The sequence below is a fragment of the Primulina huaijiensis genome, unplaced genomic scaffold, assembly GCF_012295235.1.
Source record: "Primulina huaijiensis isolate GDHJ02 unplaced genomic scaffold, ASM1229523v2 scaffold208334, whole genome shotgun sequence".
Classification (NCBI taxonomy): Eukaryota; Viridiplantae; Streptophyta; class Magnoliopsida; order Lamiales; family Gesneriaceae; genus Primulina; species Primulina huaijiensis.
Window position 1 is genome coordinate 1 of NW_027355235.1, and position 14,937 is coordinate 14,937.

At 35.0% G+C, this 14,937-nt stretch overlaps 2 protein-coding genes across 3 annotated transcripts; one reads left to right on the forward strand and one right to left on the reverse strand.

The window, feature by feature from the left end:
* Positions 1–67: 67 nt before the first annotated feature.
* LOC140966975 (AT-hook motif nuclear-localized protein 27-like) lies at positions 68–406 on the forward strand (the record flags this gene model as incomplete). Its single annotated transcript, XM_073427298.1, has 1 exon — positions 68–406. A coding segment is annotated over one exon (339 nt), but the record flags the coding sequence as incomplete, so codon positions are not given.
* Positions 407–3,020: 2,614 nt separating this feature from the next.
* Positions 3,021–13,778, reverse strand: LOC140966976 (AT-rich interactive domain-containing protein 6-like). Of its 2 annotated transcripts, XM_073427300.1 has the most exons (14): positions 13,531–13,778; positions 12,364–13,057; positions 12,123–12,253; positions 12,013–12,052; positions 8,228–8,280; positions 7,709–7,754; positions 7,071–7,169; positions 6,219–6,338; positions 6,078–6,129; positions 5,848–5,920; positions 4,957–5,023; positions 4,813–4,863; positions 3,996–4,088; positions 3,023–3,440 (listed from the first exon to the last, which is right to left on the reverse strand). In XM_073427300.1, exons 2-14 carry the CDS (start codon positions 12,916–12,918, stop codon positions 3,330–3,332), a joined length of 1,491 nt encoding a protein of 496 aa, XP_073283401.1. In that variant the 5' UTR covers positions 12,919–13,057; positions 13,531–13,778; the 3' UTR covers positions 3,023–3,329. The 2 variants fall into 2 exon arrangements, with proteins under 2 accessions (XP_073283400.1, XP_073283401.1); XM_073427299.1 differs by lacking the exon at positions 13,531–13,778 and having other exon boundaries at positions 3,021–3,440; positions 12,364–13,144.
* Between the last annotated feature and the right edge of the window lie 1,159 nt (positions 13,779–14,937).

A 14,937-nucleotide genomic window follows, 5' to 3' on the forward strand; every position in this document is an offset into this window, starting at 1 on the left:
TACGGTACTTCCGCCGCCTGCTCCGCCAGGTGCTGGTGGGCTGTCCATATTCTTGTCTGGTGGCCAGGGACAAGTTGTTGGAGGGAGTGTGGTGGGGCCGCTGTTAGCTTCGGGCCCAGTTGTTCTGATAGCAACTTCGTTTGCAAATGCGGTGTTTGAACGTCTACCTTTGGAAGAAGAAGAGGACGCTGCGGCCCCCGCCACCGTCGCCCAGTCTCAGCCCGATGCATCCCAGTCATCCGGTGTTACAGCCGGTGGTCATGTCAGTGAGGGTGGCACCGCCGCTGGAGGCGGTGGAAGCTCCTTTTTCAGCGCATCAGCTGCCCCCGCGGCCGGCGCAAATTACCCATTTTCCGTGAATCTATTCGGCTGGGGTAGCGGAAGCTCGGCGAGGCCACCCTTTTGATTAACACGGTCAATCTTTAAAACTCTTGAAAGAAATGTTGACTCAATATCGGGTGATTAGCTAGCTAGCTTCATTGTTCTCTTTTTCTCAGGTTTCCATATCAGTACAGTAGCAGCTTAGAAATGCCAGAAATTAAGCGAGGATCACGTGTAATTTAAGGGATTTCTTCCAAACTTCATCAATTTACTGCACCTTCTTGTACTACAAATTTTACACTAGATGGTGTGATTGCAAATTGACATTTTCTTTTGTGAAGCTGAAGCTGGATTTATGTCAGGGCTCAGTCTGGTTTTTCCATTTTTAAGTGTAAAGAGAGAAGGAAGATGAGCCATCAATGGCAGCCAGCAGCACAAGAATTAAAAATCTGAAGCCATTACATTTCCAAGGTCAGTTAATCAGAGGTCTCTTTTGTAGTATCCAAGCAAAATCTTTAGATTCCGCACTCGTAAATTTGGTCATTTGTAGGACTCAACATGCTTTTTCAGATTCTTATTTCATGTATTTATGTGTGTTATCATATATATATATATATATCCATTCATATGGTCATCTATATATCTATATTATATGTGTCTTCTTGTTCCATACATGAATGTTTCATTTGAAAATTCCAAGAATTGTGTTTCTATGTTTAGAATATTTGATAATTGAAAGATAGCATTGGATTTTACTTTAGAATTCTAGAGTAATTCAGCAGTCTAAAGGGTTTAGTTTTCTTTAGACTAGACCAGGATACTTGGTCACCAATTTACACTCCGATTTTTGTAATAATACTTCGTTTTAGTACGCAAAATAATAATGATTTACGCAGTAAGATATTTTCCATTCTATATAAACCAAATACAAATGTTGAAAACCCTCGACAAAAGATAGTACAACTAACTAGATGAAAGTTTTACTTGCTCTCCCTGTATGATTAGTTCAATCATCAAATGTGAGATGTCTGAGACCGATATCTCTCGATGATACTTAAAATTGGTTCAGTTCAAGCTACACTACCATAACAGTTGATCTGATGACGTATGTTTTATCACATTAACGATATCAAAGTTAATGTTACTCATATGTTAAAATATGAACGGTTGGATACACGATTAGGATACCGGCAAAAGGGTAGCATCTCATCAACCCTTTAAGTTACATTGTTATAGTAAACCTGTTTGTGATGCAAATTCAATGTCATTAGAGAATGAATTGGACTACTTGGATTGAGAATCCTCCATGACAAGATAGGGATACAAAATACGACTATTTTCGAATAATCGGTATACGCCGCTGGCTGGGAAGAGATGATCCACTTACACATGACTGTATGTATGGTTATATAATTACCACTATAATTTATGTACATTACACCACCAATGGATTCGAATGCATTGTTTATTTATTAGGCATAAATTCCATATTTTTATAGAAGAAATTTATTATTGTTTTCGAAAATAACAAACATTATACAAATATGAAAATAGAAGTAATTAGGCTATAGTCGTGATACGATTATTGATTATTCTTGCGCATATTGATTAGATATGGCATTCCTACTTTCTTCTTAATTGAATTTTTTTTGTTGAATCTCATATCTTTTTAGAAAAATGGACCTTAATATACCTTTGCACACATTGTGACACACACCAAGTGTTATTATTATTTCTTCCATGAAGTCTATTTTTTTTTTAAAAAAAACTTTTTTTATACACTTCTATTCTTGAAAAAGAATAATAATCATGTTCGTTAAGAATCCATATCTAGAAGATATCCTACATTATGGCATGCTTATCTCCTTCTAATTGCCCTTTAACAACAAGATTGATTCAGAACCTCGGGTAAAAGCAAAACGCCATAGATGGAACAAGAAAAGTGTTTTGTAGTAGGAAATGAGATCTCACGGTTAGGGTATTGTTTTACGAGTGCATCTAATAGTAGATATTTATCAATACATGTGTGGTCGACAGTAAACTCAGCATACGAGGATCTCTTTTAGGTTCAATCTTAGGTTATTGCTCTATGTGAAATTTATCGTTTTGTAGTCAGTTTCTTAACGTCGATTATCTATCTCCATATGTATATATGGGGGGGGGGGGGGTTGGGGGTTGAAGAGGGTATGTAGAAAGAGGACCAGAACTTTATAGTTCCATAGTAAATTTTGTGCATGTAGTGTTAATGAGTGGCACACGTTTCAATGTACATTGCCACTTCTGACATTTAAACGTTTTCTGGGCTCATTCCTTTTACTTTCTTCTTTAATGCTCTCCACACAAATCAATCCCATCCCATCTCCCTGGGGATATTCAGAAATTTGTATTTTGCCCCCTCATTTACCGAAATTTTGCAGCAACAGAACCGGTGGTTTATAATAAAATAAATAAATAAAAATCGTAATCCGTCCTTACAAATAAAGATTTGTTAGCAAAACAACTTTAGCTAGATGTTTTTTTTTTTTAAAAAAATGATATCCTCACGTGTTTCGAATACAATCAAGTACAATTGAGATGATCATTTTTTAAGATGAAGTTTGACCAAAGTTTCGATCAAGATCACTAAATTTTCAAAAGAAACAAAAAAAAGCATATGATCTCCCCGTTAAGTCAGCCATTTGAGTTTATTTCCAGCTTAACAATCTTGGATGAACAAGCATACTTTACCAAGAAAATTGGCAGCAGAAAAGATCATGTAATCCTGTCAAGGAGTCAAAAGTAACAAACGATACACATTCGTCTTGCATTTCAGAAAGCTGAAGTTAAATTGGAAAAAACAAATCAAAACAAAAAAGCCTTCTTACTATTATTGATCTAAACTCAGGAAGACCTTTGAAACCCTACTTAATCTGCAATACTAGTCACACACATTTACAAACTCAGAAGCTTCTGCAATCAGTTTCACGAATCATAAGGAAAAATGTCGAATCTTTACAGAAGGCGAATATTTAGCTGCATTTCTTTGACTGCTCAAAAGGAACGCGAACAAAGAGACGTCCATGCATGCTAATGAACGCAGAAGTCCGTCGTGGATTGATCCTCACAGGAAAGCCAATAATCTGAGTAAAATGTTAATTCTACATCTTGGCTCTTCAATATTGGAACAAAACAAAGGATATTACAGATACAGTGGATGCAAATGGTACAGATTGTGAGAAAACAAACCAAAATATGGAACAAATCATTCTAGCTCAAATAAATTATGAACTGTAATAAAATATATAATCTTATTCATTTCGACAAGGAACAAGCATTTAGGTTGCACTTTGATCGATGACTTTGATTTGGACGAATGTATTTGATTCAGAGGAAGATTTGAGGAATATATTTCAAATGACAGCAATCTTGGATGGATTTAAAATCCAGTGCAATTGTTATTGAAACTAAGCAGCTAGATACAGAATGGACTTGAAATTCCTTTGAATTTTGTTCATTGAAGCAAGTCAATAAATTTATTGATCATTTAAAACAAGCACAACTTTGTACAGTTGCTAACTTCAAAATCTAGTCAATGAGAAACAATGCACGAACTTTGCATTCGTAAATGGAACCAAACAAGATTAATAAGTTGCTAAGATATAACATAGATTTCTAAAAATGAAGTGCGAGATTACCTTTTGGAATGGTGCAACTCCCCATGGATCATCAACTTGTTGAGGCTGACCCATTATGACCAAACGTCCAGCAGGATCCGATTGAACTCGTACCTAAGCACACCAAAAAAAAAATCATAAATATGATTCGGTGTCTAAGTCTTAATTTGACAACTTTAAACTGAGAAATTGCAAGCATAATATATGTATGCAATTAGTGTCAGCCCTTAACAGAGGGAAACAAAAGCAAAATACAACCACGCTATTAGGTAAATTGCTTGTTGGTGGACGGGAACACCAATTTTTTTTTTATCATGGCCGCAACAAATATTGTGCGGTTAAAGAAAATCAAACCAAAAAATTCGGTTATGGAGGACATTATGAAAATCTGTGTGAGAATCCCCATTGTTAACTCCAACCAATACATAGTTTAGAAGAGATGTAAGAGGAAAATCCATCAAACCTGGGAAGTAAGAACCACACAAGTATGAAATTTGTTTTCCTTTGAAACTCCATGATCAGGTCCCAGTGTAAATAGACAGTCACAGACAAAACCCATTAATATGGGTAATACACATAATGACATAACTATTATCCTCTTTCACCAATTTTTTTTCTTTTTAAGCGTTCTTTCACTATTTCCAATCAAGAAGATATCCTCTGCATATAAAAAAAATCGAGAAACTATAGATCCAACAACGCGAGCACTGTTTTTTACTAAAGAACAGTAGAAACATGAAGATGGTGTGACATTCTATTCTAGTTTGTGTGCGGGCGGGGGGACCGATAGCCACCTAAAGGTGAAGGTGATTTTGCAAGAAAAGCCATTTTTACACACCTCTTTACTTAAAAGCCCGGGGACCAAGCCATAAACTTCAAAGCAATCTTTCTGCACACCAAAACAAGACAAATTTAATTTTTTTCGTGTTGCAAATAAGCGCATCTTGAAGAAAGGAAAGTCAAAACTTGGAAGCAAACATACAGTTTCCCGTACGCTAATCTTCACCCAATCAGCTGAGGGGCCAACATCAACAACTGGTGTCAGCAGCCTGCCAACAAAATAGTACTTTGAAAAATGATAGAAAAATGGACAACATTGTCACGAGTAGGATTCAATTTTCTGATTGAAAAAATTAGTTCAAAAGGCGAGTACATTTGCAGCAAAGGTGCCACAAACAAGCAATACACCATCAACTACTAGTTTAAAACATATTCTTTGTATCAGGCCTGTTAGTTTGGAATAGAAGTCTTGGGTAGCTACTCCAGAACCTAATTATAAAGAAACAGAGGAGCAAGCATAATCCAAACTTTCAACCACACTTTTTATACAAGTATTTTAGAGAATTCAATTGACCAAGATAATTAATACACTTGAAGAAGTTTTGCAAAAATTTATGGATGAATATCTAGCACAAAAAATTTTCATCGTACACATGTAGCATACATTGTGAATTGTAAGCACCCCTTCGAATTAATAATAATATGTTACAAGCCATACAAGTATCATCTTCACTGTGACACAACTACTAAAAGATCAAGATAACAAGCCAGAAACAGCTTAAGCTTGGTAGCTTGATGTGCTACGACCATTTCAAATCCAAATCCAAATCCATGCACTTGTATCAAATCCATTTCAGATCTCGATTCATATCAGAGACAACACATCTATCTGCTAAAATCAATATACCTAAAAAAATATATTATTACATGAAAAAGGATTAATCAAATCTCTCTTGCAGCTCATGACATGCATTTTAATAGATCAATTTTATTCAAAATCAAAAGATGAACTTATAACCTCCGAACAAAATCAGATCACTCGTAACAAACCACCAAAAAAATAGGAATGAATATATCATAACCCAAACTTAACTGCTTATATGTTTCAGTTCGAGCAGCGTTGATTAAATGATCCGCATCATTTGGTTTTTTCCGTTTTATTGAGCCTGGTCCACACATCCATTTTAGTGTTAATTAACAAACCGAAACAATATGATACATCAGGTTGAGGTCACAATACAATAGGGTTCATTTACATCTACAATTTCCAAAATATTTATCTGAAGAGCATCATCCATTTCAAAAAATTAAAAGCTATCTTACCAATATTCTTGATATTTTTCTCATAAATTGCCATATTGCCAGGATTCTTGCCCTATAAAATTATCATAAAATTAAAAAAATTCACATGATGCAACAATAGCAAGCTCAAAGGTGTGCTTTCAGATGTCAATGACCACAAACCTTCATAACCGGCTCTCCAGCTTCACCGTGTCCTGAATGGTGGGCATGCGAACCTTGCATAGAACGAGAGGCATCATCTCTTCTATCCCTTTTTGACCCAGATCCTTGATAACCATTTCCCTGAGGAATTATTTAAGACAATCAAAATGGAAGAGTGATGGAATTTCCGATTCAGTCTATTAGCCCCAAAAAATCAGGGAATTCAGTAAAGATAATACAAAACTTGTTTTGTGCAAATATATACAGAAATTGCAAGAGTGATGTTTGGCTCTTCTGCAACAAAATGGGGTTTTCCCAATGATTATCGATTCCAACCACCAGAAATTCTTGCATATATAACTGAATCTCAATCCAAAATCAAATCAGTATGAATTATATATCCTCTACAAGCAACACATCAAACAGCTTACCTTAAAAAGATGTCTTGATACACTAATGCCTAAGAAACATCCAATTCCCTGAGATATCACTAGGGTTTATAAATGTACAACAATGAAATTACCTAATACATAAGAAAAAATTTCAGTTTTCCGACTCTAGAAGGGAAGCATTGCAGGGTGGGTGCACGAGAGAGACAAAAAAAGAAAGAAAGACAAAAATCAGAAAAAAGAAGATACTGATAGGACAATAATCTACATGTGTAATTGTGTATTATCTGATCAACGGATATTTGATTCTTTCATCAATGTTATTCTACAAAAATATCATTAATATTTCTGCACAGCTACATAAGAAACTAGATACTCTACCCGATCAGATGTGAGACATCATGAAAAACAGAAACCGAGGAAAACTGCAACGTTCAACTTTTTGGGGTAAAATAACGTGATTAGAGGATAAAGAAAAACACACCTCACTGTCAACACCAGAAGCTTCAGGTTCAGGGGGCTTTACTTCTGGGAGTTGAAGCTTTCCACTTTGTGTCTTGTGTCTTTCATATTCCAGGACATACTATGCATGTGGATAGGAAATTAGGTCATCAAATGTAATAAAAGCATAGGACTTAATCAGAAATTATAGAACAATATGCACCGCATGCTAGAGTGCACTATACAAGAACGCGTAAATTTTATTCTAATTTAATCTCTTTCCCAATTGCTCAGGGCAAACAAGATATCCGGTTACGGCATATATTTATCCAATCAATACAGTATCCTTGCTCTAATTCATCTCTTTCGTAAGTTTCTAGGAACAAACAGGATTTTCATTCAACTCATATTTACCTCCAAGTATTTTAAATGATATAAGGTACTCTATTCTTTGAAGTGAATCGTACCGAAATGATACTACTAAAAACGTATGGTAAACCAGAAACTGGGATTCCAATCCTTAGATTTCACAATTTTATAAGCAGACCAGAAATTGCAAAGTTAAGAGAATCTCAATTAGAAAAAGATGAGGCAGGTCCTGCAATTACATCAGCCACTACCGATGGATGCAAATCAAAACATTGTTGCACCAACAAATGAAAGTTGAGCCCGAATTGTCACCTTTTCATAGAAACTTTGGAGTGCCCAATAAATTGTTGTGCACGACCTGTAGAAGAAAAGATGAGATCAACTAACCAACTTTCATAACCTCTCTCATAATGCTGACGAAAACAACAAATTATGTTGATTACTCACAGGCTGTACAAGAATGCCAACAGAAGCCTCGAGAAGTGGAAAATAAAGTATTCAAAAATGTTTTCCTTTCACGCAAAATCAGAGCTAAAGTTATTAAGTACACTAAATATATCCCTTTAAATTTCATAGCAGACCATAATTTATGTCCTACATCATCGAATATTGATGAAAGCTATTCCAACTGAAATGCATCACAACCATTTGATGCAAACACTAGCAATTCAAAAACACAAGTAACTCGAGTAAATTAATTTAGAGAACTGTATTAGTTTTATAGAATGTTAGTGACCCTCGCCTGACCATTAAATGAGATGAATAAGAAAGGAAAGAACACTCTGCACATGCAAACAAGAATTGTCATGAATTTCCAAAAGACAGCCTTACTTTGGTGGGTGGAATGACTCACCAACCTGCCTCCACAACTTGTATCCAGTTACCTAATTACAGATCCATAAAAATTCATAAGTCCAAAGCCAAAAATCATTTTTTTTATTAGGTTTCCGTGCATGTACCAAATGTACTTCAAGAATGTTGAGATTCTAGTCCAGTAGGAATGCATAACATTACTTTTGCTGGAAGATTGTAAGCACCATGCTAGTTGGTAGATATTATGGTTATAGCTCAAAGTTCTATGAGTTAGCAGCATGAAAGTGCAAGGTCTCCAAGGCTAGTTAAAGTGATTGTGCCTCAAATAATTCACCAGTAGGAAAAAAAATGCAAAATCATACATCCAAATTTTCCAAGAGTTGGGAATTGCTTGCAAAATATTAGAATATTCGAGTTCATTTTTTTCCTGTTTATATATCATAGATTTAATGTTTTCCATTGATTTAAGCACAAACTTGATCTAAAATTCATTTATAGTCATATTATAGGAGAAAAGGACCTAAAGAAGTGAATAAAGCACGAAAATCAGGCCCCCCAAAAAAAAAAGCAAACCAGAAAAATGCTGCCAGAAGGGGCACCCGAAACACATCTAAGAAAAATTAATACAATGCTTGGGCACCCAAGCGCCGATTTTCGGGTGCCCCAGCACACTTCGCACGGAAACCTACTTTCATTGGGCTTTGCGCGTTGTTTTTGGCCCGTTAGTGATGCAACACTACGCATTAAAAGGAGGTTTGGGACACGAATTTGAAATATGAGAGCGAACGACAAGAGATAGTTGAAAGACTGAGGAAATTCATTCTAGGACAGAGACTTTGTGATTTTTATTATTTCTTTGAATTTATAATGAGATTTTTTAATATGCCTATGTATTTAATTATAAACTTATTGATTTGAATTTCATATTCGAGTATTATTTTGTCTCTTATTATTTGTTCTTACAATTTATTTATGTTTTTTTGTTTTATTTACCTTTCAAGTTATTGTTCATAGATTAAATATTAAATACATTTGAAATATGACAATCGGGAGTGGAGATTTTGAATAGGAGTATTGGAAAACACAACCTAGGATTGTTCCAGAGTTTAGGAGGCCTACAATTTATTTTGATTCGTTGAAAGATAATCATATAATTTGATTAAATTATTTTGATGCTTGATTTTTATAAGGATATCGAAATCGACATTAGAATAATAAATTTACTTGACACTCGAGAGAGTGAACGAATAACATTTAGGGGTTTCGGCCTATAGATTGGAATAAGTGATGTTATCAGTTGATATGATTTACATGAATGATATTTGAGTGAAATCTTGTAACTAAAACCCGTCTCGTATCCTGTACCCAAAGTCGTCTTTGAAATTTTACATTATTTAATTTATTTTAGTTTATTGAAACTTTAAGCCTTTATTTTCTAAATAAAGTTGAGATTATTAATTTTTCAATCATCGTGAGAACAATAAATTACTCATCATATATTAAAGTTTGATACCGTCGCTTGCTAGCGAAAATCACGCAACATTCGTTCATTCAGTCAAGAGAATATGTAAGGCTCATATATAATGACATGTAAGTTAGATTGTAAAAATAATGGCGCTATAGAAAGGGCAAAGAAAACATATAAGCAAAACAGCCATGATTCAATAAAAAAATTTATATGCGACTGAAAAAACGAAAGATCAGACTTCATTCAATGAAAATATTATTTCAATAATTTTCTACTCAGTTCCAATATGCACTTTGTTTTTTCTCTATTAAGAGGACTAACAAACAATTTCCACCTCAAAGGTCAAATGGCAAATAACGAGCTGACTAATAATAACATATAGAGCTGTCAAAACAGGTCGGCCCACAACCTGTGGGTTGGAAAATTGTCAATCCAACCCACCTATTCTCCTCAGTATTTAGTCATATTTGGAGGTTTGGGACTAGCCCATTTTGAAGTCTCTACTAACACAGACAAGAAATGTTTCGTTCTTTTCTCAAAATAAATGAGAAAATTGGCAGTGCAGGATTGTGGAAGTATAAGATACATAAATGAGACAAGCTGTGAGCAAGAGAGATAATCCCAATTGCATAAAGGCAAACATATATATTCCAAAAGCCAGTTTCAGTTCAATTGAACCAGCACAAGACCATGGAAAACAATAATGCCTTGAAATTTTGTTTGTGGAATCACAACCATGGTTCGGTGGAACGGTCGCAGAACGACTGACTGTCTGTTTTGGAAGAGGAATAGCTCCTGCCATCCAAGATTTCCAGGCCATGTTCTGTAAACTGCATTTGTTAACTTATCATGCCAATTTCTGTGTCGCAGAATGATATTGGCTATCACATAATATTTTAATTTTTTATGAGATGTAACAGCTTTTTCAAAAGTATCACGTTGACTTTGTTTTCTCAAAATAATATTTTTAAGCCTTCTTCTAATTTTTTCTAATGAAAAATCAATTAAATTTTTTCCATAAAAATTTCAAATATTTTTTTATTTTTTTCCACAAAATTCACGTAGTCACTGTGACTGTTCCGTTGAAATGCCAATAAAACTACAACAGTAGCTTCTGTGACGCCCTATGTGATCATGCCCTCAAACCATGATCACAACTACTGCACAGAGCCAAACATTTCAGATAATTGGATGATGAATATGTACTTGCATTCCTAGAACTTGGCACATGGTACTTTCTAGTTTTTACCACAGAAATATGTCAAAATGCTTAAGATGCAATATAACACGTAAAAATGGAAAATATCTACAATGACCGTCCCATGCTGCAACAAAAGCCAGGCCAACAAAAACACAGAAATCAAAAGGCATCATCATTGCAACACAATTCCAACAAGATAATGTACATGATGCATAACAAAAATCTTATGTCAATAACTGCTAGAGATTCATAAGAAGTTCAGTGAAATATAAATTGTTATCCCTTAACTGGTATTGGCAGAAAAGTTTAGCTTGAATTCACAAAGTTCCCTTCAGCAAGAAAGTTATGTTATTATTATTTACTCACCCTTATTGACTGACATACATCATCTAATAGCGTGTTATAAATATATAACATAACAGTTTTCAAGTTTCAACGAAGGAATGGAATAAATAGGCATAAATAATAAGTTAAGAAGAACAGAGGGATCTACTGTGGTAAATGAACTATTTCATAGGTTTGTGTTGTGTGTGAGTGTAAACGTAAACACTGATGTATGAAAAAAGTAAGAGAAGGAAGAAAGTATGGGAACAAATGAAGGGGTGAATATGGAAAAGAACACAAATGAAGTTGAATATGGTGTGTGGTCGACGTAGCATGCCTTGCTATTGGGAAAAAGATAACAGACGCAGCTGTAGTCCGCCCAAAGCTGAATTACTGGCTCCTCCACTACTTTACAAGCACAAGGCACATCAAGGCATGTGAGCAGCCTGGTGTAAAGAGGTCTAGGTACTCCGCTGAAGGCGATACACGTTCTTATAGAAATAAGACGCATTTCGGCATAACATTCTACAAATTATCTATTTTATAGAAGATTACATTCGAGCCTTTAACGCATGCTAAGGCACACGTTTCAAGGTCGAGCAAAGCACTTCATTAAAGGGTCTCTCCCTAAACTTGCGTCTAAGCACAAGGACTGAGACTCGTTGAGACTTGACTCTTGAGTTTAGGCACCCGCCTTATTGCCTTTTGATTACTGGGTTTTAGGCTGAAAGTTAGCTCTAATAAAAGATAATAACAAAATGGACTATCAAGTATGCCGAAGTAAGAAAAATGAGGAACTTCATTTCATACCCGGTCATAGCCTCCCAATCTTATCACACCTCTCCATAACCTAGCAATGAAGAAAGGAGATAAATCTTTACCTGACAACCAGCTCATAAACAAATCAATGCACAACATACTTTAGGAAATTTAGCGGCTCTCCGTTAACTTCCAGTGGATTAAAGTCCATTGCCCTCTCCCGATGAAAACTTTCAAGTTCCTTCATAAATGTTGCTTGTTCATCCGGTGTTCCATCATCATCCTCTGCCATCTAAGAAACAAAGAAAAACCAACTTAAATCTGAGATTCTCTTTGCTTTACATCCCCAATCACTCACACTTTTACAACTTTACTTTTCTAATCCCACGGTTATTATATTACCGGAGGTAGCATAGCTTGAGTAAATATGGTCTCGACCGTATTCCCATCGTTGAATGCAGCTTCCTTACTTTGTTCTTTCAGCTCATCTTTAACTTCTTTACACTCATTCACATTTGTTACGTCTTCCATTTCTTCATCTTCATTAAATTTCCGACTTAAAAGATCGTCACTAGATGATAGTTTAGTAGGAAGCTGCTTATTTTCACTAGAATTATTCCCAGAAACAACAATTTCCGTGGCCTTTGGTTCCACTGCAATAGCCAATGATTTACCCGTAAGCTCCCTATCTTCACCACAATTATTCACAGCATTGACGTTATCAGTGGCCTCACTATTGGGGCTAGTTTGGCCTTCCGTTAGACTCGAAACAATTTTATTGTCTTTTGAAAAATCTCTTGATATATTATTCTCCTCTCCACCATCCTGTTCGTTTTCCGACTCCTGAACATTACTCCCCAAATCATTCTTTCTTTCGTTTTTCATTTGCCCATCAAAAGATCCCTCAGCATTCATGGGTTCGTTGACCTCATTCTTCGGGTTAATTTGGATTCCCATCCGACTCCTGGCAGTGTTAATAACTTCTGATTCACAGGGAGCTTCTTCTCCATTCTCACTTTCCTTTGCATCCTCCGCGACAGCAGTTGCATGGGTGGATTTTTCTTCTTTGCTGTTATTTTCTGACTCTTTAACATAACTTCCTGAATCACGACGGTGATTTTCAGTATCCTCCATCTCTATATCACTCTTATCCATTTTGATATCTACTCCAAAATATCGATATTGCTTCCATTAGACGTTTTCAATGTTGAAACTTTTCAAAATCAGTATGAGGGGAGGGGAGAATAAAAACCCATGAGTAAAATCACAAGATAAAAAAAAATCTAAACATTTGTCCAAACAAAACAAATCACAATCCCATCGAAATTTATCATCCGCCAGCCACCACCACCATCTATAAGACTATAACCCTTTTCTTTAATTAAGAAACAGCTTGAATTGCGGCGCATGAACAAGAGCAAAAAAAAAAAACCACAAGCAAATAAGTGGAAGAACATTGAAAAAACCGGCCAAGAAAAACATTGTTCTGTCAAACTTAACTCAAGATTCACATACGGAACATAAAACAACACACATCAAATCAAATACAGCTGAAAAAGGCGAAAAAACTTGCCTGAAACCAGAGGCTGCGACAGAGTGCAGTGCTTTGGTGGCGCAATTCAGACCCAAATCCAGGGCTTGTGTTTTCAAATTTCTTGAATTGTAGGGAAATGAGGAGGAATTGTGGGCGTAAAAACTGAAAGAAACGGCAAAGGCGAAAAAAAGATAGGGAAAGATTGAGAAATTGTTCGGTGAGTGATGTGTTTTACGTGAGAAGAACACTCTCTGCACAAATACAATACGGTTGGTAGTTTCGCAGACCCAACGCTCAAAAAATAGAGGGAAATCTTGACATCCGTAGCATTATGTTATTTAAAAAATAATTAGATATTCCATTAATACAACATATTATTATATATTTTTTCTAAATTTATTGAATTTGAATTTAAAATATATTCATATTTACTATATTATTAAATTTGAATACCTCGTACTAATTAATTTTAATATGTCAACGTCACACCAAATTTTTTTTTTACTGTTTTATCTTTCGTGATATTTGTTAGCTAACTTTATTGGCGTGAATTTTTTAGTAATTTTTGTACATCTATCTATTATTTTTCTATTTTTTTCCATATTATCTCTAATTTATTTAAAATTATCTCAGTAAATCTTATCTAATGTTATAAGTAAATCTCGTGTCCATGGGCGTAGCGTGATCATCCACAGCATATTCGATAAAGCAGCTAGCCAAAATGAGGCACGGACAAGGATAGAATCATAATTAGTAATCAATCCGAATTAGAATTTTAAACTTTTTGAATCTTTTTTATTTTTTAATTGAGTCATCCAAAGTAATATCAAATTAATCATAGTATAATATATATATATATAAAATTGAGTCATCCGAACTATATATACAACTTCGGACACGGACGTTCCATGGAGTCTTGCATGACCATGGAATTGTGGTGGCGATTCAATCTTGATCATGGTCGCACGTTTTTTTGGGATACAAGTATGCAATTTCAAAATATCCAAAAGGGAAACATATTTAGAAATTATTATTTGGAAAAAGTAGAAGTACTTATTTTTTATTTCAAAAAACGTGAATAACAATAATTATTAAAAAGAAAAAAAACTAGGTGGCAAGTATAATTTCTTGGGTCCTTATAGTCAAAGCCTGAATGAATTATTGGTAAATGAGATGGGACCAGGCCTAACGAATCGTACACTTTGGTCTTATTATATACACTGACAATAAAAGGCCCGAGTGAATGTTTAGTTTTGACAGTTAGTCATCCTCGATGATGGATATAATATATATCAAGTTATCTAAATATCTTTTTTATTAAAATATTTATCACTGTATACTATTTATTTTTGTGTCACAACAATACTCGGTTACAAATTTGTAACCGGGTATTGCAATTTTTTTAATTTCTTCAAGCCAGCGTGAGTTTCACGTTGACTTGA

What these genes read in the sequence shown, in the direction of transcription:
- LOC140966976 (XM_073427299.1), bottom strand. Translation starts at nt 13,116, where the DNA reads ATGGATAAGAGTGATATAGAGATGGAGGATACTGAAAATCACCGTCGT. An exon ending in GATTGGGAGGCTATGACCGG is followed by an intron (nt 8,281 to 12,012) that starts GTATGAAATGAA and finishes ATCTGTAATTAG; the next exon opens with GTAACTGGATACAAGTTGTG. An exon ending in CTGGAGAGCCGGTTATGAAG is followed by an intron (nt 6,130 to 6,218) that starts GTTTGTGGTCAT and finishes ATAATTTTATAG; the next exon opens with GGCAAGAATCCTGGCAATAT.